The following is a 26,061-nucleotide window of genomic DNA, read 5'->3' as shown; positions in this document are numbered from 1 at the left end:
CACTGTAGCCTGGCCAGTCATGAAACTGGTTTTCAAAGCTTCTCTGATGCACAGCACTTCCTGGTGTGCTCTTCTAATCGCCCTGGTGTCTGGCTGCGCGTAATCAGCAGCCAGGCGATTTGCCTCAGCCTCCCACCCCGCCATAAAGGTCTCCCCCTTATTTTCACAGAGATTGTGGAGCACACAGCAAGCAGAAATAACAATGGGGAGATTGGTTTGGCTGAGGTCTGAGCGAGTCAGTAACGATCGCCAGCGACCTTTTAAATGGCCAAATGCACATTCTACCACCATTCGGCACTTGCTCAGCCTGTAGTTGAACAGCTCCTGACTCCTGTCCAGGCTGCCTGTTTATGGCTTCATGAGCCATGGCATTAAGGGGTAGGCTGGGTCCCCAAGACTAACTATTGGCATTTCAACATCCCCAACGGTTATTTTCTGGTCCGGAAAGTAAGTCCCTTGCTGCAGCCCTTTAAATAGAGCAGTGTTTCTGAAGATGCGAGCGTCATGAACCCTTCCCGGCCAGCCCATGTTGATATTGGTGAAACGTCCCTTGTGATCCACAAGTGCTTGCAGCACCATTGAAAAGTACCCCTTGCGGTTTATGTACTGGGTACCCTGGTGCTCAGGTGCCAAGATAGGGATATGGGTTCCATCTATCGCCCCACCACAGTTAGGGAATCCCATTGCAGTAAAGCCATCCACTATGGCCTGCACATTTCCCAGAGTCACTATCTTTCGTAGCAACACCTGAGTGATTGCTTTGGCTACTTGCATCACAGCAGCCCCCACAGTAGATTTGCCCACTCCAAATTGATTCCCGACTGACCGGTAGCTGTCTGGCATTGCAAGCTTCCACAAGGCTATCGCCACTCGCTTCTCAACTGTGAGGGCTGCTCTCATCTTGGTATTCTGGCGTTTCAGGGCAGGGGACAGCAAGTCACAAAGTTCCATGAAAGTGCCCTTATGCATGCGAAAGTTCCACAGCCACTGGGAATCATCCCACACCTGCAACACTATGCGGTCCCACCAGTCTGTGCTTGTTTCCCTTGCCCAGAATCGGCGTTCCATGGATAGAACCTGCCCCATTAACAACATGATCTCCAAAACACCGGCGCCCGCAGTTTGACAGAATTCTGTGTCCATGTCCATGTCCATGTCCTCATCACGCTTGTCGCTGCGCTGCCGCCGCCGCTGCCTCCTCGCCTCGTTTTTCTGGTCCTGGCTCAGCATAAACTCCACGAGAACACAAGCACAAGGTGTTGTCAATGTTCATGACTGCTGTCTTGAGCTGAGCGGGCTCCATGCTTGCCGTGGTATGGAGTCTGCAGTGTTTACCCAGGAAAAAAGGCACAAAATGGTTGTCTGCCGTCCGTTGCTTTCATGCAGGGAGGGAGGGAGGGGTGAGGCTGTACCCAGAACCACCTGCGACAGTGTTTTTTGTCCCATCAGGCACTGGGATCTCAACCCAGAATTCCAATGGGTTGGGGAGACTGCGGGAACTATGGGATAGCTATGGAACAGCTACCCACAGTGCAATGCTCCAGAAATCGACACTAGCCCCGGAACATGGACACACACCGCCGAATTAATGTGCTTAGTGTGGCCGCATACATTCGACTTTATACAATCTGTTTCCCAAATTTGAATTATATAAATTCGGATTAATCCCGTAGTGTAGACATACCCTGAGGTGCCACAAGTACTCCCGTTCCTTTTTCCTTCTTTGACCATTATCAGAGGGGTAGCCGTGTTAGTCTGGATCTGTAAAAGCAGCAAAGAGTCCTGTGACACCTTATAGACTAACAGACGTATTGGAGCATGAGCTTTTGTGGGTGAATACCCACTTTGTCGGATGCATGTAGTGGAAATTTCCAGAGGCAGGTATAAATATGCAAGCAAGAGTGAGTCAGGCTAGAGATAACGAGGTTAGTTCAATCAGGGAGGATGAGGCTCTCTTCTAGCAGTTGAGGTGTGAACACCAAGGGAAGAGAAACTGCTTTTGTAGTTGGCTTTGTTTAATCCTGAGTTGATGGTGTCAAATTTGCAGATGAACTGAAGCTCATCAATTTCTCTTTGAAGTCTGGTCCTGAAGTTTTTTTGCTGCAGGATGGCTACCTTTAAGTCTGCTATTGTGTGTCCAGGGAGATTGAAGTGTTTTCCTACAGGTTTTTGTATATTGCCATTCCTATTATCTGATTTGTGTCCATTTATCCTTTTACGTAGTGACTGTCCAGTTTGGCCGATGTACATAGCAGAGGGGAATTGCTGGCATATGATGGTGTATATTACATTGGTGGACGTGCAGGTGAATGACCCGGTGATGGTGTGGCTGATCTGGTTAGGTCCTGTGATGGTGTCGCTGGTGGGCAGAGTTGGTATCAAGGTTTGTTGCATGGATTGGTTCCTGAGTTAGGGTTATTATGGTGTGGTGTGTAGTTACTGGTGAGAATATGCTTCAGGTTGGTGGGTTGTCTGTGGGCGAGGACTGGCCTGCCACCCAAGGCCTGTGAAAGTGAGGGATCATTGTCCAGGATGGGTTGTAGATCACTGCTGATGCATTGGAGAGGTTTTAGCTGGGGACTGTATATGATGGCCAGTGGAGTTCTGTTGGTTTCTTTCTTGGGCTTGTCTTGTAGTAGGAGTCTTCTGGGTACACATCTGACTCTGTTGATCTGTCTCCTTATTTCCTCATGCGGGCATCGTAGTTTTGAGAATGCTATGTGAAGATTTTGTAAGTGTTGGTCTCTGTCTGAGCGGCTGGAGCAGATACGATTGTATCTCAGTGCTTGGTTGTAGACAATGGATCATGTGGTGTGTCCGGGATGGAAGCTGGAGGCATGGAGGTAGGCATAGCAGTCGGATCGGTGGGTTTTCGGTATAGGGTGGTATTAACGTGACCGTCACTTATTTGCAATGTGTTGTCTAGGAAGTGGACCTCCTATGTAGATTGGTCCAGGCTGAGGTTGATGATGGGGTGAAAGCTGTTGAAATCGTGGTGGAATTTTTCCAGAGTCTCCTTCCCGTGGGTCCAGATGATGAAGATGTCATCAATATAGCGTAGGTAGAGAAGGGGCAAGAGTGGACGAGAGCTGAGGAAGCGTTGTTCCAGGTCAGTCATAAAAATGTTGGCATATTGTGGGGCCATCCGGGTACCCATAGCGGTGCCACTGGTCTGGAGATATATATTGTCATCAAATTTGAAATAGTTGTGTGTGAGAATAAAGTCACAGAACTCAGCAACCAGTCGTACTGTGGCATCATCAGGGATACTGTTCCTGACAGCTTGTATTCCATCTGTGTGTGGAATGTTTGTGTAGAGAGCCTCTACATCCATGGTGGCTAGGATGGTGTTTTCTGGAAGGTCACCAATTCATTGTAGTTTTCTCTGGAAATCAGTGGTGTCACAGAGATAGCTGGGAGTGCTGGTGGTGTAGGGTCTGAGTAGAGAGTCCACATATCCAGACAGTCCTTCAGTGAGAGTGCCAATGCCCGAGATGATGGGGCGTCCAGGATTTCTGGGTTTGTGGGTCTTGGGTAGTAGATAGAATAACCCCGGTCGGGGCTTTAAGGGTACTTTGATTTGTTCCTGTGTTAGTGTAGGGAGTGTCCTGAGTAGATGGTGCAGTTTCTTAGTGTATTCCTCGGTGGGATCTGAGGGAAGTGGCCTGTAGAATTTGGTATTGGAGAGATGTCTGGCAGCCTCCTTTTGGTAGTCAGACCTGTTCATGATGACAACAGCACCTCCTTTATCAGCCTCTTTGATTATAATGTCAGAGTGGTTTCTGAGGCTGTGGATGGCATTGCGTTCTGCACGACTTAGGTTATGAGGCAAGCGATGTTGTTTGTCCACAATTTCTGCCTTTGCACATCAGCAGAAGCATTCTATGTATAGGTCCAGACTGTCATTTCGACCCTCAGGAGGAATTCATGTGGAGTTCTTCTTCTTGTGCTGTTGGTGGGAGGACACAGTATCAGTGTGCTGTTCAGTGTTATCTTGAAAGTATTCTTTGAGTCGGAGATGGCAACAGTAGGCTTCCAGATCACCGCAGAACTGTATCATGTTTGTGGGAGTGGCAGGGCAGAAAAAGTCCCCGAGATAGGACAGACTCTTCTGCCAGGTTGAGTGTGTAGTTGGATAGATTGACGATATTGCTGGGTGGGTTGGGGTACCACTGTTGTGGCCCCATGTGGCAGGTAGGATTTTAGACACCTTACAGTCCTTTTTCCTTTGTAGAGAGGTGAAGTGTGTAATGTAGATCTCCTGTCTTATTTTAGTGAAGTCCGTTTGTATGGAAGTTTGGTTATTTATGAGATTCTCAAGGTTGGAGAGCTCTTTTTTGATGTTTTCCTGTTTGCTGTATAGGATGCAGATCAGATGATTCCTCAGTTTCTTTGATAGAGTATGGCATAATCTCTCACTGTGGTTTGTGTAGTATGTAGATAGCAATGGATTTTTCACCTTCTGTCCATTTGGTATGATGTCCATCCATTTGCATTTGGAAAGGAAGCTGATATCTGTCTGTACTTGTGCAAGTTTCTTCATGAGGTTGATGGATTTCCACTCCATACGGCTAAATGCAGTGCCTTGCATGGTGTCAAGCTTATATGCATGATACAGTTCTGCGGTGATCAGAGGGGTAGCTGTGTTACTCTGGATCTGTAAAAGCAGCAAAGAGTCCTGTGGCACTTTATAGACTAACAGGCATATTGGAGCATGAGCTTTCGTGGGTGAATACCCACTTTGTCGGATGCATGTAGTGGAAATTTCCAGAGGCAGGTATAAATATGCAAGCAAGAGTGAGTCAGGCTAGAGATAACAAGGTTAGTTCAATCAGGGAGGATGAGGCCCTCTTCTAGCAGTTGAGGTGTGAACCATGTGGTTCTCCTGATGTATAAAAATTGGTTCTAGAGAATAGTTTGGGAAAGGGGAATTATGAGAGATACTTACTCTTTCCAAGACTCTGCTGTTGCTTGTACTTTGTTTGGGTAGAAGGTAAAGACATATAAACCTGGACTGGATGAAATTTTCTATGATAAATCACGTATAACCTTAACTCTGCCCCCTTGTGTGATGGAATGTGATCCCTTATGTGATAAGGAATACGTAGCCTTAACTCTGACTTCTTAGGCAAGGCACTCTGTGCAACTTCAACTCTGCACTCATGTTGCTACAGTGATAAGTAGAGAAGAGACAGGGATCAGGGGTAATGGATATAAAACTGAATATTAAGTGTGTCTGCTGGACACGGATCCTGTGGTTCTCTAAGGCTCTCTAGGTCCCAGACCAACTCTCAAAACCTGTGCAGCCAAATTTCACCCCACAGGGTCTCCTTGAATCTTGGGATGGAGAACATCTTAATGGGAAGGAGTGACCTCTGGTGGTATGCACAATGCTGCATCTCCAGAATTAATGGATTCCCTCTTTTTGTCTCTCCAACTTAATCTTTAATGTGGTTGTATCACTATCCAGCTTTCACATCAACAGCTGTGGTGTCACACCAGATTTACCCCACTTTCACTAATTGACTTCAGTGGCCTTACTCCAGAATTGTACAAGTCTACATAAGCTCAGAAGATGGACCAGAAAGGAAGTGTGGTGCAAGGGTTATGGTGTTAGCCTGGGACTCAGAAGACATGCATTCAACTCCCTGTTCTGCCACAGATTTCTTGTGTGACAAATAACGTAGGCACAGGTTTTGAAAGGTATTCAGATATTGAAATCAATGGGTTTTAGGTGCCCAGGGGCTTTTGAAAATCCCACTAGGCACCTAAATACCTTTAAAAATTTTGACCCTTGAGAAACATTTTAAAAGGATATCAGGCCCTGATTTTTAAAAGTATTTAGGCGTTGCATGCTCAGAATTGCAACACCTAACTGATTTAGGAGTCCCTCATTTTCAAAAGAGATTTAGGCACTTAGGAGACAAAATCTCATTTACAGTCAGAGGGATTTAGGCTCCTAAGTGCCTTACTCCATTTTGAAAATGAGACTTAGACTCCTAAATCAGTTAGGCTGACCACAGCATCATCCATACCTTTAACAATGTTAGGGACAGATTTTCAAAGGTATTTATTTAGGTACCTAAGGATGCAGATGGATGCCTACTGGGATTCACAAATGTAGCTAGGTCAATGGGAGTTAGGTGCCCAAACTGCTTAAACATTTCTGAAAGTCCCATTAAGCACCTATCTGCATACTGAGGCACCCCCACACCTTTTCTAATCTGGCCATTGTACCTCATTGCTCCTGAGACGTTGCACCCCATAATGCTTTATGGGAATATGCTTATGAATGTATATATGACATAACTGGGATATGTTTTAAGCTACATATGCCATGTAACATATCTCTGCAAAGCTTATGATCTACTGAATATATTCATCCTATTTGTATGCATGTATCATATTTGTATTCAAAGTTATGAATATTGGCTGTGTACTTGTTTGATTTTAAGTAGCCTTAGTAAGGCATTTGGGCAGCTTCTTTAGAAAGGAATTTGCAAGTTAAGTGCCCAATCAAGAAACACTTAATGGACAATGGATGTTGGAAGGCTCCAATCCACATAAGAAGTCTACCTGAAGACGTTCAAGGTAGCATGTTAACAATGGCCGCTACCTGTAAGTTCTGAGGCCTTGGCTACACTTGCAAGTTACAGCGCTGTAAAGCCTCCCCCAGCGCTGTAACTCACTCCCTGTCCACACTGGCAGGGCACTTACAGCGCTATATCTCCCTGGGTACACCGCTGCAGGTACTCCACATCTCCGAGAGGAATAACAGCTGCAGCGGAGTGGCTACGACTCACGGGTGTGAGTGTAAACGCTTGCAGCGCTGTACTAATCACCTTGACAAGTGGCCAATCCTCTCCATTGTTGTGACCGGCTGCAGGAATGCAGAAGTGCCGGTTTCAAAGCTCGTACCACAGAGAAAAGCAAACAGTTTGCAGCTTGCTTTGAGTGAGTGAATGAATGAGCAGGGGGCCAGGAGTTCGGAACTTGCAAAATAGAGAGCTGACATGCTCCAAAAAGCACTCTCTCTCCCCCCACACTCCCTGTCACAATCCACCCCCTGCTTTTGAAAAGCACGTTGCAGCCACATGAATGCTGGGATAGCTGCCCATAATGCAGTGCTCCCTACACAGCTGCAAATGTTGCAAGTGTGGCCACACCACTGCGCTGGCAGCTGTCAGTGTGGACAGACTGCAGCGCTTTTCCCTACTCAGCTGTATGAACACAGGTTTACCTCACAGCGCTGTACAGCTGCAAGTGTAGCCAAGGCCTGAGTCATGCATGGACATGTGACTTGCCCATGTGTCTCTAAAATTCCATCTTGGAGCTGAATTCTGGATAGGAGAGAGGAGGGGGACCACCCATGAGAGAAAGTCTATTTAAGCCCCTGGAAACTCCTCCATTTTGTCTTCAGCTGGCTCAAGAGATAGCCTCTCCACCCCCAAAGGATACCTGAAAGAAACTGGAACAAAGGACAGTAACCACAAGGGGTGTGAGTGATTTCTGGACCCAGACTAGAAGTAGGCTAGTCTGTAAAAGAAGCTTACTGGGACATCTCTGAGGGTGAGATTTCATCTGTAATTATTTTCTTACTGTATTAGGCATAGACTTTTTTATTTTATTTTGCTTGGTAATTCACTTTTTTCTGTCTGTTATTACTTGGAACCAAGTAAATCCTACTTTTTGTATTTAATAAATCATTTTTATACTTATTAATTAACCCAGAGTATGTATTAATACCTGGCGGGGGGGGGGGGAGGCAAACAGCTGTGCATATCTCTCTATCAGTGTTATAGAGGGCGAATAATTTATGATTTTACCATGTATAAGCTTTTACAGGGTAAAATGGATTTATTTAGGGTTTGGATCCCATTGGGAGTTGGGCATCTGAGTGTTGGAGACAGGAACACTTCTTAAGCTGTTTTCAATTAAGCCTGCTTTTCGGGGATATTGTTTAGATCTGGGTCTCTGTTTGCAGCAGGCAAGCGTGTCTGGCTCAAACCAGGCAGGGCACTGAAGTTCTTAGCTGCCAGGGGAAACAGGCTCGGGATAGTCTCATCACATGTGGTGGCAGTCCCCAAGGGGGTTTCTGTGATTCAACCCATCACAGCTCCATCTTTAAAACTTAAATTATAGCATTTTCCTACTGCACAGAGGTAGTATGAGGTTAAGTCCATTAAAGATTGTGAGGTGCTCAGTTACCATGGTAATGGGGCCAGATAAGGTCCTAACATAGATATAAAGCCCTTAAAAGAATTGAGCTGGAGACAGTTACAGTTAATCAAATTCTTTTATTCAATGGAACCTTCTTCTCCGCACCATTCTCCAAAATGCGCCCTTCACCTCCTTGTTCCTCAGGCTGTAGATGATGGGGTTTAGCATGGGCGTGATGACCGTGTAGAACAGAGAGAGAAACTTGTCTGTGTCTGGTGAGTAGGAGGAATTAGGCTTCAGATACATAATGCAAGCGGCGCCATAGAACAGTGTCACCACCATGAGGTGTGAGGAGCAGGTGGAGAAGGACTTCCTCCTGCCCTCCCCCGATGGCATCCTCAGGATGGTGGAGATGATGCAGACGTAGGACATGAGGATTAGCATGAAGGGGAAAATGACAAAGAACAGAGCCATGATGAAGACAGCCATTTCATAGCGGGAGATGTCTCCACACGCCAGCTTCAGCAGTGGAGGGATGTCACAGAAGAAATGATTAATCTCATGGGATCTGCAGAAGGGTAGGGTGAATACCATGCTGGTGTGACCGAAGGACATGAGGAGACCACTGAGCCAGGATCCAGCAGCCAGTCCAGTGGACACCTTCCTGTTCATAACCACGGGGTAATGCAGAGGCTTGCATATTGCAACATAGCGATCATAGGCCATGAACGCCAAGAGAAGACACTCTGACCCACCAAGGAAAAAAGAGAAATAGGTTTGCATAGCACAGCCAATGAAAGATATGGCTTTATCCCCAGAGAACAGATTACCAAGCATCTTGGGGACATTGACGGATGTGTAGCACATCTCCAAGAAGGACAGGTTCCTGAGGAAGAAGTACATGGGGATGTGAAGGGCTGGGTCAGCCAATGTGAGGACAATGATTAGAAGGTTTCCAGCCAAGGTGACTATGTAGGTCACCAGAAACACTGAAAAAAATAAATGCTGCAGGCTGGGAATGTCAGAAAAGCCCAGGAGAATGAATCCAGTGATTGTTGTGCTGTTTCTTCCCACTGTTTCTTGGCTAGTTTTCATCCTGAAGAAGAAAAGGAAACAATAGGTTTTCACAGAATACTTTCTCCCACTCCTCCACCCTCCACTGTCATACAATTTCTCCAGATAATCTGAGTCTTCCAGTGAATTTTAGGAAGCTAAGAATTTTGTCTTTTTTACAATTTGCTGCAACCTGTGTCTCTAATTCACTAATGCTCAGAGCAACAGAGGGTCCTGTGGCACCTTTAAGACTTGTGTTGATGTTTTAGCAGCTACAACATCACCGGCTCATTCACCTGCACGTCCACCAATGTTATATATGCCATTATGTGTCAGCAATACCACTCTGCTATGTACATTGGCCAAACTGGACAGTCACTACGCAAGAGGATAAATGGACACAAGTCAGATATCAGGAATGGCAATATACAAAAACCTGTAGGAGAACACTTCAACCTCCCTGGACACACAAGAGCAGATGTAAAGGTAGCCATCTTACAGCAAAAAAACTTCAGGACCAGAGTCCAAAGAGAAACTACTGAGCTCCAGTTCATTTGCAAATTTGACACCATCAGATCAGGATTAAACAAAGACTGTGAATGGCTATCCAACTACAGAAGCAGTTTCTCCTCCCTAGGTGTTCACACCTCAACCGCTAGCAGAGCACCTCACCTTCCCTGATTGAACTAACCTCTTTATCTCCATACTGATTTATACCTGCCTCTGGAAATTTCCATTATTTGAAGAAGTGAGGTTCTTACCCATGAAAGCTTATGCTCCCAATACTTCTGTTAGTCTTACAGGTGCCACATGACCCTCTGTTGCTTTTTACAGATTCAGACTAACACAGCTACCCCTCTGATACTTAATGCTCAGAGCTGTCCTGTGCAACATTTCTTGGAACCAGAATGAATATCTCATAAAGTTTGAATTTCTGGGTACTCTGTGCTGGATCTTAGAGCAGTTCAGTGATGGATGTTTTATGTGGCTTTTACCCATGGATCTTCCCCCCCCCCCAGTTTTGTGACTAAAATGTGTTATGAGATGCAGCAAATTTTCAAACAAGGTTAATTTGGGAGTGAGCGGGGATGTATCTCATGAATCCTTTAACCAAATGACTCCAGTTTTAGAACACTATTTCTAACCTAGTCCATCCAATTTTCAAGTGGGTCTGCCTATGCAGGTGGACTTTGGGCACTTTGAAAACTCACCTTTTAAACAGACAGCTCTATGTAATGTTAACTTTGGCGCAGTCCCATAAGGCCAAAACTGTAAAAGTGACCAGTGATTTTGTGTGATTCTTCACTCTCTCACGAGCTCAATGCAAATGTAATTGCTTTGGGTCTGATTTGACACTGAGTTTCTATAGCATTATGCCCATGTAGGTCCAATGGGCCAGAATCATCTAGTGTAAATCAGTTGATGGAACTATGTGGATTTACACCACTCTTGAATTTCAAAGCAGCTACAATGGTCCTAAAACTGGTGTAGTGGAAAGTAATCAAGTAATCAAGACCTATAGGATGTCTGAAAATCAAGCTAAGTTGTCACAAGTTGGTCATCCAAAATTGGAGGCACTCATTATCAATACATTAGAAGCAAGAGGAAGACCAAAGACAGGGTAGGCCCACTGCTTAGTGAAGAGGGAGAAACAGTAACAGGAAACTTGGAAATGGCAGAGATGCTTAATGACTTCTTTGTTTCGGTCTTCACCGAGAAGTCTGAAGGAATGCCTACCATAGTGAATGCTAATGGGAAGGGGTTAGGTTTAGCAGATAAAATAAAAAAAAGAATAAGTTAAAAATCACTTAGAAAAGTTAGATACCTGCAAGTCACCAGGGCCTGATGAAATGCATCCTAGAATACTCAAGGAGCTAATAGAGGAGGTATCTGAGCCTCTAGCTATTATCTTTGGAAAATCATGGGAGACGGGAGAGATTCCAGAAGACTGGACAAGGGCAAATATAGTGCCCATCTATAAAAAGGGAAATAAAAACAACCCAGGAAACTACAGACCAGTTAGTTTAACTTCTGTGCCAGGGAAGATAATGGAACAAGTAATTAAGGAAATCATCTGCAAACACTTGGAAGGTGGTAAGGTGATAGGGAACAGCCAGCATGGATTTGTAAAGAACAAATCATGTCAAACCAATCTGATAGCTTTCTTTGATAGGATAACAAGCCTTGTGGATAAGGGTGAAGCTGTGGATGTGGTATACCTGGACTTTAGTAAGGCATTTGATATGGTCTCGCATGATATTCTTATCGATAAACTAGGCAAATACAATTTAGATGGGGCTACTATAAGGTGGGTGCATTACTGGCTGGATAACCATACTCAGAGAGTTGTTATTAATGGTTCCCAATCCTGCTGGAAAGGCATAACAAGTGGGGTACCGCAGGGGTCTGTTTTGGGACCGGCTCTGTTCAATATCTTCATCAACGACTTAGATATTGGCATAGAAAGTACGATTATTAAGTTTGCGGATGATACCAAACTGGGAGGGATTGCAACTGCTTTGGAGGACAGGGTCATAATTCAAAATGGTCTGGACAAATTGGAGAAATGGTCTGAGTTAAACAGGATGAAGTTTAACAAAGGCAAATGCAAAGTGCTTCACTTAGGAAGAAAAAATCAGTTTCACACATGCAGAATGGGAAGAGACTGTCTAGGAAGGAGTACAGCAGAAAGGGATCTAGGGGTTATAGTGGACCACAAGCTAAATATGAGTCAACAGTGTGATGCTGTTGCAAAAAAAGCAAACATGATTCTGGGATGTATTAACAGGTGTGTTGTGAGCAAGACATGAGAAGTCATTCTTCTGCTCTATTCTGCTCTGGTTAGGCCTCAGGTGAAGTATTGTGTCCAGTTCTGGGCACCGCATTTTTAAAAAGATGTGGAGAAATTGGAAAGGGTCCAGAGAAGAGCAACAAGAATGATTAAAGGTCTTGAGAACATGACCTATGAAGGAAGGCTGAAAGAATTGGGTTTGTTTAGTTTGGAAAAGAGAAGACAGAGAGGGGACATGATAGCAGTTTTCAGATATTTAAAAGGGTGTCATAAGGAGGAGGGAGAAAACTTGTTCACCTTAGCCTCTAAGTATAGAACAAGAAGCAATGGGTTTAAACTGCAGCAAGGGAGGTCTAGGTTGGACATTAGGAAAAAGTTCCTAACTGTCAGGGTGGTTAAAAACTGGAATAGATTGCCTAGGGAGGTTGTGGAATCTCCATCTCTGGAGATACTTAAGAGTAGGTTAGATAAATGTCTATCAGGGATGGTCTAGACAGTATTTGGTCCTGCCATGCGGGCAGGGGACTGGACTCGATGACCTCTCGAGGTCCCTTCCAGTCCTAGAATCTATGAATCTGTGGTAATTTGGGTCAGGGCTCATAAAGCATGGATTGCACAATGCATAGTAACTAATATATAGTAAAGGGAAATTACCACTGACCTAAATAGAAAAGGTTGTGAATCAAACCCTGGATTGCAAAAAGCCCAAGATATGATGTGTTTGAAATGATTTCTAATTCATTTTGTCCCCGTCTATACCCAAGATCCTACCACCCCCATATTTGAGGTGTCTGAAATTCAAATCCAATTTAAGTTCAAAATTTTGCAACTGCCCTCTATCTTCAAATGGCTGAAAAAGCAGCAATTTTGTTATGGAAAAATGACCTGCTAATATGGACATTCTTATTATTTATATATAAATTTGTTAAGGACCAACAATATGCTTGGTGCTGTGCACAACTAAATTACCGATATATGAATCACTGGAAGAACAACTCAAAAACAGCAACAATCCAGATGCCTACAGACCTCTGCATGGAATGATCACATTTGCAAACTCCTCACCATAGTGACATGTGCAAAGCTAAGGCAGACTTCTCACCAAATACAGAATTGGGGATCACAAACTAGAAGTGGAAACTGGGAGGCACAAAAAAGTTTAAACACAAAGAAAATTGGGGGAGGGGCAATTGGATTGTCAGAAAACAAACAAAAAAAATCAATTTTTTTTCAGTGAAATGAAAAAGTCAAAAACATTCATTTTATGTCAAACAAAACATTTAGTTTCAACCAAAATGAAACATTTCATTTCATTTTTGAGGAATCTTCTTTACTGTTTTAAAAACACAAATTGGAAGTAAAATTTGAAATTAAAAGTCATTCCAAATTGAAAAATCAAAATTTTTCATTTAGAAAATGTCAAAACAAAATGTTTTCAATTTTTCAGGATTTTTTTCAGCTACAAAAATTTGCTGAACTCAACATGAATTCATTAACAGTTTTGCTTGACCTAAATACACAGTTTTTAGTGGGAAGAAGTTCCATCTGAAAAAAATTCACCCAGCTCTGGCAGTGATTATGCAGCCAATGTGACAGAGGAAAGATTGTGATGGAGAGACACTTTCATCTCTAATGCACCAAATATGAGAGAGAGCAAGAGATTCTGCAAACTATCAAGAACTATAAAAGACATCCTATCAAAAGCAAGGTGGAAAAAGTGTTCCCAAACTCTGGGAGAAAGGCAGAGACAATATCATGCCACCTACCCAAGGAGCCGTGGGTCCGGAGCAGATGATTATGAGAAAGGGACACAGAGGATCATACTCCAAATCAAAGCTAATATGAAGATTTTTTTCCCCCTGTGGAAAATTTAGATAAAAACAAAGACACTTTTATTCCAGAATAAGAGCATCCACACCAGGAGTTAATCAGGAAAAACTATTCCAGAATAACCTTCTCCGTACACAACTGTGTAAATCTTTATGGGAGTGTGTAAATGAATAATCCCAGTGAAGGCTTCTTGTGCCAGTAAGCACTGCCCTCTGAAGTAAGGGATCGCAGGACTTGCTGCTTAAATGCTCCTAGAAGTAATTGGCATTAAACAGTTGGAAGAAGAGCATGAACTTAAAATTGGAGAGTTTTGCACTTACTGAAATTCGGGAGCGTTTCTGTACAGTCCTCACCAACTAGCTGCACCAAGGATCACTTCCTCATGCACATCTGGAACAGAGGGTGGTGATCTCTTCACACACTCCAAAGGATGCATTGCTTCATCAGGCACGATGGCAGTTTTTATTATTTATCTGCAGTGTCCCCTTTGGGAGCTGATCTCCCGACCATTCCGTAGTCTGAATTACTCCATGATGATGATAATGATTTGTAATGCAGTAGTATAAACACATAACAAAAAGACAGTCACTTTCCCAAAGATCTTACAACCTAATGCTTTGATTCAGTATGCAAGGGAACTCTCACAACAGAGCATGTGTATACTACTATATATTATTAATTCAAATTGTTTATTAATCATTAACTATTACTGATTGCCACAAAATGAATGAGATCAGAACTCAGTTAGTTTTCTGGGAAGTGCTAGTGATGAGATAAGAACAGACCCAAAACCCCATTGCTGGTCAGTTTGGGGATTTGAAGATAAGTTTGTTTGACTTTTCTTGGGCCTTATTTAACATACTGTAGAACAGTAAATTGACTCCTTTGCTCCTGATTTACAGTAGCGTAAGATTAAGGGCCCCAAGATTAGTGTCCCATTGTGCTAGGCACTGTACAGACACCCTGGAAGAGACACTTACAGTCCTCAAAGGTTTAAAATCTAAAGATGCAAGACGGACAAAAGTGGAGTGCGGGGAGGGGAGGTGGAGAAACAGATCAGTCGCTGGATAGATGAGTGTGTATGGGGATAGATAGATAGATAATCCATGAAAATTTTCTTCCAATTTTTCTGTTCATGATTGCCTATATCCAGATTAGAGGTGGTCAGATCATGCTGATACAGCAGAGCTGAAGCTATCTGTAGGAATGTGTCAATTCAGTCAAAACATTACATGGAAACCAGGCTGGGAGGCAGACTGCCTGGCCAGCATGTCTCCCCCTGGCATCCTGCCAGTCCATCTGCCAGCCAGCTAGCCATCAGGCAGGCTCCCCAAGCCCTACAGCAGCCTACCTGGCTGGCTGCCATGTTCCCAGGCTCACGGTTCCTCAGAAGCTCACCTGTTAGGGAGCTTGGTAGATGTGTCCTCCAGGCTCCACAGATCACCACACAGCTGCAATCCCTCTCCAGCTAGCTGGGATTTGGGTAGCCCAGGGAGGCAGCTGCCTGGGAAAAGCTGATCAGCAATTTTTAAAGAAACTTTTTTTTGTCCAAAAATGCTGATTCATTGAAACTGTACCTTTTCCCGGGAACAATTAAACTTTGATCGAGAACGTTTCTCAGGTGCAGGATAGAATTTCTGGTCAAACTTAGAAAAAGAGAGAGATGACCCCCCAAGTAGCGAATAGCCTAGGTGTTAGGGTACTCAACTGGGTTTTTCTGAATTAGGCAGAGCAGGGACTTGAACCTGTGTCTCCCACAGTCCCGGTGAGTGTCCTACCCATTGGGTCAGAGTCACTGACTTTGGCCCAATGTATATTTAATAATTTATATCAAAAGGAACAGCTCCAACAGGACAAACCGAAAGAGAGAACATGTCTCTTTACAGGTTGCTTGTTAGGATACTCACCTAAATGTGGGAGAGCCAGGTTCAAAGCCCTGCTCTGAATTACACATGACTGAAAATTATTTGCACCCTTGTGGTCCGTTGCTATCGAGTGATCCCGGGGCATGGAGAAGGAGAGTTCCTTTCATCTACAGAAAGGGTCCCTCCAGGGCAGGATAAAGGCTCATACCCAGGGAGTTGTGAGTAGGGGAAGATTGCACAGCTGCCACCTGGACTTCTATTGAAAAATGTAAGACTACAGACCCTTGGGCTAATGATCTGGCCACACAGGATTATGGTGATGCAAATAAAAATAGGAAACAAAGGAACACAATAAAAATCTTTGGGTATTATGGATGGGTTACTCAAAGAGGTCTACGGGAGTAAAGTGCCTAACACCCATTGTTCAGTCAGAGGAGTGGAGCATCTAATTCCTTTCAGATGCTCTGAAAATCCCAGTGATAGCTAACATCCTGGATCAAAAGTACCCTGGATTGTTCCAGATTCTGCAGCATGCACACACCCCTTGCTCCTGCTCTATTTGCACCGGATGCTGCAGAATCAGCTATAGGTCCCTCCACAGGGCCAAACCCATGGAAATCAGTGGATTTGTACCCAGAATACATTGGATCCATTCTGTTGAGCTGTTTTCTATTCACTCCCCTGCTAATGCCCACTGGGAATAATCACAGCTCCGTGGCTCTCAAGGGGGTGTCCTAGGAGACTCCTCACACATTCTTATTGTAGTGGTTCCTATCACTACATGAATCCAGGGGCTGATTTTATCTTCTTGCAAACCATGCTGAACTTAACATTGTGGCAGTGTCTGGGAATAGATTTTGTCCCAATAAGATTTCTGAGACAGAAGGACAGTCCCTGGCCTTAGCTCCCACTGGATGTTTGAAAGAAGAGGAGGGCTCAGTTCCATGTGGATGCTACAGACATCTCAGAGCAGGACAGGAAAGGCTGGCTGAGGAGATTAGAGATGAAGTAGCTGCTTTCATCTCTGTCACCTGTTCAAACTCAGGCCCAGTGAGTAGTGGCCCCATGTCCTCCCGCTTCTGACCTCTGTGAAATGGTTGGTTTTGTGCTTCAGCTGCTTGGAGATATCATGACAGCACCCACCAACCATCCCATCCATCCAAACTGGAACCACTTTACATGCTACAAGCAGCGTCAGCAGAGACCAAAGACCAGTCTTGACCTGAAGAGACCACCTCTACAGAGGGAAAGGGTAGTTCATTCTCCCAGTACTATTCACTTCATGGCTTCTCCATGGAGATTGTGATAGCCATTCAAGTCGACAATTGTTATCAATCAAAATAATAGGGTGTTCTGTAGGGATGGGCCGTGGGCCAAAACCAGAATCTCAGATCCTACGCCCCCTCACCCTCCTTCATTCATTTTATTAGCATGTGCCCCTGTAGCAGAGAGGGAATATTAACCTATACACATATGTTAAGAAGAAAATCTTCTCTTGGTGAAAACTATCTTGTCTAAAATTTTGTTCAAAGCTTCTTTTATTTCCTTGTTTCTCAGATTGTAAATGAGCAGATTTATTACTGGGGACACTGCAGAATATAACATAGTGGCCAGGATGCAGGGAAGACTTAGTATAAAATATCATTCCCTCGGTGAACTCGAGAGCCGTGAAGAGATGCTGTAACAAAGGCGTTTTGGAGGGAGCAGCTGCAGACTCCATGCTTGGAGGAAGCGGGACTTGAAGAATGGTGTGTTTGGTCTTTTCTCTGGGTTCGCTGGTTGACTGTTTGTTTGTTCTCTGTGTGCAAGTTGAGTAGCTGATTCATGGGCCCCTGAATAAGCAGGATGCCTTGCTGAAGGCCACAAGACTCTAACCCTTGGAGCTTTGATCAGCTCAATAGGAACTGGAAAAGGTTGAGAGAAGGGCAACCAAGATGATCCAGATTGTGGAACAGCTTCCAAACAAGGAGAGACAAAAAAAAGTTGAGGGCTGTTCAGCTTAGAAAAGAGATGACTAATGGGGGATAGGATAGATGTCTATAAGATTATGAATGGTATGGAAAAAGGGCAACATTATATATAGAACAAATGGAAGAAAAGGAAAGTTGATATTGATGAATATATATCAGAAGTTAGGAATTGCAGAAAATTGATAAGGGAAGTGAAGGGACACAAGGAGAAATCTATGGCTAGTAGAGGTGAAGACATTAAGATGGAGTTTTTTAAATATATTAGGCATAGGGCTCTGCCCCCTTGACCCTGTGCCCCATGTGGAGTGTCAGTGGCGGGGGGACCCCTCAAAGAGAGAATGGGACAGTGGCATGGGACCCCTGCTCCCTCCCGGAAGATGCAGTAGGTGACTCACCCCTACCTCTTGAGATCAGCATGGTGCCCACATAGAGGCAGGGGGCAGTCGTGGTCCCCCCAGTCCTTACCTCCCCTCCCCCTGCACACAGAGCCCCCTGCTGGGGCAGAGTTGGTGGGGTCCTCCAAAGCAGTGGGCGGGAGTTCAAACCCCATGGAGTTACCTGGGGCAGTTTCCCTCTCCCAGAGCCATTGTCTTATGCCATCCGCAGACTCAGACAGATGATGCTGCAGCTGCTGCACTGGGTGCAGGTCTCCTCACACCCAAACTGTTGTTCCAGTCTGTGGGTGGTGTAGCATCTGGTGCTGGCCCCAGTCAGGTCAAGGGCACTGGCCTCTGGCAATTCCTACGTTCCTGTGGAAAATAGGCGATTTCGGCCTGAAAAAAAATGTGAAAGATGTAAGGGCTAGAACAAACTGAATCATCCATCAGGCCCTAAATAAATTATTCCTTATGAATTATCCATTCAGTCTCAGTTATTATCCCCTAGGTTACAGGTGTGGAAACTGAGGCACAGACAGTTGAGAACAATTAGTTGCATAGCGCTCCTGACATCCTCTCTCTAGACACTGCTGCCTGGCTGTCTTCATTATCGTTTAGTCTGGGATATTCAAGGGAGTGTAAGGGAGTGAGGCACCCATGCTTCAATCCCTGAGGCTCCTTTGCAAATCCCAGGCTTCTGTTTTTTTCTTCTGAAATTCAAGAGAAGTGCAGGGCTTGGAAATTAGCAAGGCCCAGGATTAGAAAGGGGTTTATGTACCTAAAGATGGCAATAGGTGCCTATTGGGATTCACAATATCTCCTAAGCAGGTTAGGCACCTAAATCCCATTAACATTCAATGGGAATTAGCCACCTAGCTCACTTAGGTTCATTCATAAATCCCCTAGGCATCTGCTACCATCTTTAGGTGCTTAAACCACTTGGTAATCCTGGTCCACAGATAACACAGAAGCTGGGCTAGATTCAGTAAACCCTGGGGGAGAGTCTAGGGCCTGTGCTATTCAGGAGGTCAGCCTAGAGGATTAGAATGACCTCTTTTGACTCTACAATCTATGAATCTATGTACTATAGCTTGTGGGCCTCCGCTTTTGAGCTATTCAGGGATCCAGGGAGTGAGTCCCTCAAGCTCTTAGAAAATAGACATGGATAAATAACCTTCCCGCAGCATTGGTCCTTTAGTGCCAGCGATGCTCAACGCCAGCTCCACACAGCTCCTCTGCAGAGAGGAACATATTTGAATCTAGTTCTGTCAGTTCAGTCTCAGAATGGAGGGTGAAAGGCCTCTTAAATAGTTGTGTGTTTGTCTTCTAGATACTACTAGATCGATAGATAGATAGAGTCTGACCAAAGAATCCTGGGGCTGGATGACTGAGTGCATTATGTGTTGTAAAAAATCCTCAGACAATGGTACAGTAAATTTACTAATTCAATTTAATATGTTTAAGGTTTAACATCCAGGGGAAATTTAAGAAAACAACAAAGAAACACAATCAGAATTCTTTTACATTTTTGCTATCAATTTACTCATCTACAGTTAGTCAGAATATAACAAAAAAATAAAAATTAAAAATTTTCTCCTACAGAAAAATACACCTTTTCATCAAAAACCTCCTGGTTTTCTTCTCAAAATGAGCACTTTTAAGCTAAAAGTTTTCAGTTGCCTAACTAGAGATTGGTTTCAGGTAGGCAAGTGAAAACAAATAAAGAGACCACAATGAGGTGAGGAAGACAGGTGGAGAAGGCTTTATGGCGTCCTTGCTCAGAGGGGATTCTCAGCACTGTTTTGAAGATCTGAACATAAGAAAAAGTTATTAAAACAAAGCAGCTTAAGCCGAAGCATGCACTAAAGGTGAGAACCTGAACTTCACTGAGGTATGAGTCAGAGCAGTTGAGGTTTAGTAGCTTGGGGATTTCACAGAAGAACTGATCCACCATGTTGCCTCCACAGAAGGTTAATGCAAACGTGTTCCCAGTGTGCAGTGCAGAATTGAGACTACCATTGATCCAGGCACTTGCTGCCATTTGGACACAAGCTCTGCTGTTCATCACTCTCTCATAGTGCGGTGGTTGGCAGATGGTAACGTATCAGTCGTATGTCATGACCGTAAGAAGGAAAAAATTTGCTCCTATCAAGAAGACAAGGGAAAAAACCTAAGTGACACATCCAGCATAGGAAATTGACCTAGTGTGGGTTAGGGAATTAGCCATTGATTTGGGGATGTTGACAGAGATGGAACCAAGGTCTATGACAGACAGATTCATCAAGAAGAAGTATATGGGAGTGTGAAGGTGGTGGTCAATTGCTATGGCTGTGATGATAAGAAGATTCTCCATCAGTGCTGCCAGGTAAATTACTAAGAACAGTATGAAGTATAAAATCTGCACCTCTGGAACATCAGAGAATCCCAGGAGAAGGAATGCGGTCACGGTGGTTTGGTTGGACATTTTCTTTCTCAGTACATTATGAACTGCCTGTAGAGGGAAGGACAATGGTCAGGATTAGACTAGTAAAATATCTCTCCTTTTGTGTAAACCACCATAATTTCCTTGAGTTAAGATCACATCCTTATCTTGTGAAGATTGATGTAATCTGGGAATGGGGGTGAGGGAATCACTCCCATTGACTCCAGTGTAGTTACTCTTGATTTACATTATGCTGAATGAGAGAGAGGAGAATAAGTCCCATTGACTACAACGGAGTTACTCCTGATTTACACTGGCTGAGTGAGAGCATAACCAGGCCCATTGACTGAATGGGATTATAATCAAGACCAATAACTTTTTAGGTCCTTGTGTAACTTTTTCATTCAAAGATGTATAAAGTTAGGTAAATCTTATCCTCATTTTACAGAAGGGAAACTGCAGACCAGATAGCTAGATTCTGCTGTTAGGCACACCAGTGTAAATCTGGAGTAATTTCATTGAAAGCAGTGGAATTACTCTGCATTTTCACTGCTATAAATGGGAGTAGCATCTCCCTCAGAGGTGAAAGGGCTCACTCATGGTCACATGATGACCCACCTATAGAGTCAGGAACACAACGCAGGATGAGTTCTGAAACCCAGTTGGCTGTTCTAGTCATGACCCATCACTCAAAACCAAAATAAAAGAACCCCAGAGTTCTGACTGGTCTCCCACTTCTCTAACCTGCTAGACCCCACTACTCTCCCAGAGCTGGGACTAGAACCCAGGAGTCCTGGTGCTGAACCCTTCCCTAATTACTAGATCACACTCTCAGGTGAGAGTTGGGAATAGAACCCAAGAACCTTGACTCCAACCCCCATAATCACTACACCATACTGTATGTCTGTTTAAAAATGTGGCAACACTGGACAGAATTTTCATTAGCAGTAAGAGCATTTGTAGTACAACTGCTGCAAGATCAAGATCCAGTGACGATCAGGACACCATGTAGCTGGGCTCTCTTTATTTGTACTGCATTTCACTGCCATTGATCCCAATGATGGTCTGTCTTGAGTAAGAACTGCAGGATTTAGCATCATTGTTTTTTTCTATAAGAAATTAAAGATTGCAGTGATTAGGAAGAAGATAAATGACATTTGGATCTCATGCAGAAGGACTAATGATTTCTCATTTTGGAACACTCAAATTTAGGGTCAACCAATGCATACATGTCAAAGTCATTAGGGTGCACAAAGTTATTATTTGGCATTTGGGTACTGATTGATGTTATTCTAGGTGGGTTGATAATGCTACCTCTTATTAATGTTACCTGACAATTCCCATTACAAGGCCCTATTTTCTGTTGCTTATAACTTTACCAGACTTCAATCATTGGGGCTGATATTTTCTATGCCAGGTGTCTGCCTCAAAACAGTTGAGACATTTCCAAGAATGAACCAGGGGAAAATATATTGTTTTGCTCATGTTAAGCTCCAGTGAGACTATGCTTTGGAGCAGAGACATGACATTTGGCATGAGGAGTCATTTCCTAAAATAAAATATTTATTCTTAAAAAATATATGAACTAAAATAAAATAATCTAAAACAACATAAAAATATAGTCAACATTGAAACAAAATGCTTCATTTTTATTGAAATGTAATGTTCAAATTGACCCCCAAATTAAAAAAAAAAATCATGGGAAATTTTGAAATTCAATTTTTCATTACAATTTAAATGAAAATAAATTTTGAAATCACAACCTATCCCATGAAATGGACATGCGGGTTCTTGCCGAGCCCTTTCATGAAGCACTCATATATTATAGTGATGAGCACCATCAAAAAGCCCAAGATACGATGGATTATTTTGTCTTCAGAGCAGAGTAGAACAATGTGGAGTGAATAAGGCCTGGGAGCACACAGTGAAGAATGAGGAGAAAACAAAATACTGAATAATTGCTCACTAAGTCCATCCTATGCACTGAATGAGCCAGGGGTCCAGTGGAAAAAGGAATATGTGATTGTGTAATTAAAGACTGCATTATAATTTCATTGAAGATAAACCAAACTAGATCTAATTGGTGGACAATATAATTGTAAGGGGACTGTTGCCCTTACTAACATTCAGTGGAGGTGTTTTGGTTGGCTAGCTCCCAGGACTAAAAGGAGAGGGGTCGATGGGGAATCAGGACACTGAGACTAAGGCCTGGTCTACACTATGGGTTTAGGTCGACTTTAGCAGCTTTAAATCGAATTAAGCCTGGACACGTTCACACGACGAAGCCCTTTCTTTCGACTTAAAGGGCCCTTTAAACCGGTTTCTTTACACCACTTTCAACGAGGGGATTAGCGATAAAATCGGCCTTTGCGGGTCGGAATTGGGGTAGTGTGGACGGAATTCGACGTTATTGGCCTCCGGGAGCTATCCCACAGTGCTTCATTGTGACCGCTCTGGACAGCACTCTCAACTCAGATGCACTGACCAGGTAGACAGGAAAAGCCCCGCGAACGTTTGAATTTCATTTCCTGTTTGCCCAGCATGGAGAGCACAGGTAACCACGCAGAGCTCATCAGCACAGGTAACCGTGATGGAGTCCCAGGATCGCAAAAGAGCTCCAGCATGGATGGAACGGGAGGTATGGGATCTGCTCGCCATATGGGGAGATGAATCAGTGCTAGCTGAACTCCGTAGCAGTAAAAGAAATGGCAAAGTATTAGAAAAGGTCTCCAAGGCCATGAAGGACCGAGGCCATAACAGGGACACACAGCAGTGCCACGTGAAAATTAAGGAGCTACGGCAAGCCTACCACAAAGCCAGAGAAGCAAATGGAAGGTCCGGGGCAGAGCCGCAAACTTGCCGCTTCTACGCGGAGCTGCATGCCATTCTAGGGGGTGCAGCCACCACTACCCCAACCGTGTGCTATGACTCCGTCAATGGAGAAACACACAGGGAAGAGGGTTCAGGGAACGAGGAAGATGACGATGGAGGTACTGTAGGTAGCTCACAGCAGCAAGGAAGCGGAGAAACCGGTTTCCCCAACAGCCAGGATATGTTTGTCACTCTGGACCTAGAACCAGTAACCCCCGAACTCACCCAAGACCCTGAGGGCACACAGGAGACCTCTGGTGAGTGTACCTTTGTAAATATTACACATGGTTTAAAAGCAAGCGTGTTTAATGATTAATGATTAATTTGCCCTGGCAATCGCGGCCAGCACAGCTACTGGAAAAGTCTGTTAACGTGTATGGGGATGGAGCGGAAATCCTCCAGGGACATCTCCAGAAAGCTCTCCTTCATGTACTCCCAAAGCCTTTGCAAAAGGTTTCTGGGGAGGGCTGCCTTATCCCGTCTGCCATGGTAGGACACTTTATCACGCCAGGCCAGTAGCACGTAGTCTGGAATCATTGCATAACAAAGCATGGCAGCGTATGGTCCCGGTGTTTGCTGGCATGCAGGCAACATCCATTCCTTATCGCTCTTTGTTATCCTCAGGAGAGTGATATCATTCACGGTCACCTGGTTGAAATGGGGTGATTTTATTAAGGGGACATTCAGAGGTGCCCGTTCCTGCTCTTCTGAACAGAAATGTTCCCCGCTGTTAGCCACGCGGTGGGGGGAGGGGTGAAGTGATCATCCCAGAGAATCGGGCGTGTGTGTGTGGGGTGGTTTACTTGGGTTTGTGCTGCATGTTAACCCGGAAACCGCAGCCCCTCCTTTTACATTGAAAAGCCATTTTAAATGGCCAACCCAATTCATCCTTGATATGGGAAATGAGGGCGCTGCTGTTTGAAACCATTCCCACATGTTAAGAAGGTTAAAAAAGCCAAAAGACTGTGGCTTACCATGGCTGCCTGCAAGCTGAAATCTGTTGCCTTGCACTGCGTGAGTGATCTCTCATACCAAACCGGCAGGCCCTCACTATAAGAGGAAAAATGCGACCTTGTAACAAAAGAGTGTACCCATTGTTCTCTAAAATGTGTCTTCTTTAACCACCTCTCCCTTCTCCTCCACCAGCTGCAAATGTTTCTCCTTCACAGAGGCTAGTGAACATTAGAAAGAGAAAACGGAGGACGTGGGACAATATGTTCACGGAGCTCCAGATGTCCTCCCATGCTGATAGAGCACAGCAGAATGTGTGGAGGCAGTCAACGTCAGACTACAGAAAAGCACAGTATGAACAAGAGGAGAGGTGGTGGGCTGAATTGCGGGATGAACAGAGCAAGTGGCGGGCTGAAGATGATAGGTGGCGTCAGCTTGCAGACAGAAGGCAAGAGTCGATGCTCCGGCTGCTGAAGCATCAAACTGATATGCTCCAGCGTATGGTTGAGCTGCAGGAAAGGCAGCAGGAGCAGAGACTGCCACTACAGGCCCTGTGTAACCAACAGCCCTCCTCCCCAAGGCCCATAGCCTCCTCACTCAGATGCCCAAGAACACGGTGGGGGGGCCTCCGGCCACGCAGTCACTCCACCCCAGATGATTGCCAGTGTGTCCTTTTCCTTCCATCCCTCCTCCCCCACCCATCCCAGGCTACATTGGCAATTATCCCCCTACTTGTGTGAGGAATTAATAAAGAATGCATGAATGTGAAATAACAATGACTTTATTGCCTCTGCAAGCGGTGCTCGAAGTGGGGAGGGGAGGGTAGGGTGGTTGGTTTACAGGAAAGTAGAGTGAACCAGATGGGGGGGGGGCAGAGGGTTCATCAAGGAGAAACAAACAGAAGTTTCACACCGTAGCCTGGCCAGTCACAAAACTCATTTTCAAAGCTTCTCTGATGCGCACCGTGCCCTGCTGTGCTCCTCTAACTGCCCTGGTGTCTGGCTGCGTGTAATCAGCGGCCAGGCGAGTTGCCTCAACCTCCCACACCGCCATAAATGTCTCCCCCTTACTCTCACAGATATTGTGGAGTGCACAGCAAGCAGCAGTAACAATGGGGATATTCTTTTCGCTGAGGTCTGAGCGAGTCAGTAAGCTGCGCCAGTGCGCTTTTAAACATCCAAATGCACATTCCACCACCATTCGGCACTTGCTCAGCCTATAGTTGAACAGGTCCTGACTCCTGTCCAGGCTGCCTGTGTACGGCTTCATGAGCCATGGCATTAAGGGGTAGGCTGGGTCCACAAGGATCACGATAGGCATTTCAACATCCCCAATGGTTACTTTCTGGTCCGGGAAGAAAGTCCCTTCCTCCAGCTTTTGAAACAGACCAGAGTGCCTGAAGACGCTAGCATCATGTACCTTTCCCAGCCATCCCACGTTGATGTTGGCGAAACGTCCCTTGTGATCCACCAGGGCTTGCAGCAGCATTGAAAAGTACCCCTTGCGGTTTATGTACTCGGTGGCTTGGTGCTCCGGTGCCAAGATAGGGATATGGGTTCCGTCTATGGCCCCACCACAGTTTGGGAATCCCATTTCAGCAAAACCATCCATTCTTGCCTGCACGTTGCCCAGAGTCACTACCCTTGATATCACCAGGTCTTTCATTGCCCTGGCATCTTGGATCACAGTAGCCCCCACAGTAGATTTGCCCACTCCAAATTGATTCCCGACTGACCGGTAGCTGTCTGGCGTTGCAAGCTTCCACAGGGCT

The 26,061-nt window shown here is 44.7% G+C and overlaps 1 protein-coding gene across 1 annotated transcript; it reads right to left on the bottom strand.

Moving 5' to 3' along the window:
- Positions 1–8,301: 8,301 nt before the first annotated feature.
- LOC103306130 (olfactory receptor 10A7-like) lies at positions 8,302–9,255 on the bottom strand. Its single transcript, XM_024106020.3, has one exon. It carries the CDS (start codon positions 9,253–9,255, stop codon positions 8,302–8,304), a length of 954 nt encoding a protein of 317 aa, XP_023961788.3.
- Between the last annotated feature and the right edge of the window lie 16,806 nt (positions 9,256–26,061).

Source organism: Chrysemys picta, chromosome 12 (assembly GCF_011386835.1).
Source record: "Chrysemys picta bellii isolate R12L10 chromosome 12, ASM1138683v2, whole genome shotgun sequence".
NCBI lineage: Eukaryota > Metazoa > Chordata > Testudines > Emydidae > Chrysemys > Chrysemys picta.
Note: the sequence above shows the minus strand (reverse complement) of the source record. Positions and strands in the feature narration are given on the sequence as shown.

What these genes read in the sequence shown, in the direction of transcription:
- LOC103306130 (XM_024106020.3), bottom strand. Translation starts at nt 9,255, where the DNA reads ATGAAAACTAGCCAAGAAACAGTGGGAAGAAACAGCACAACAATCACT.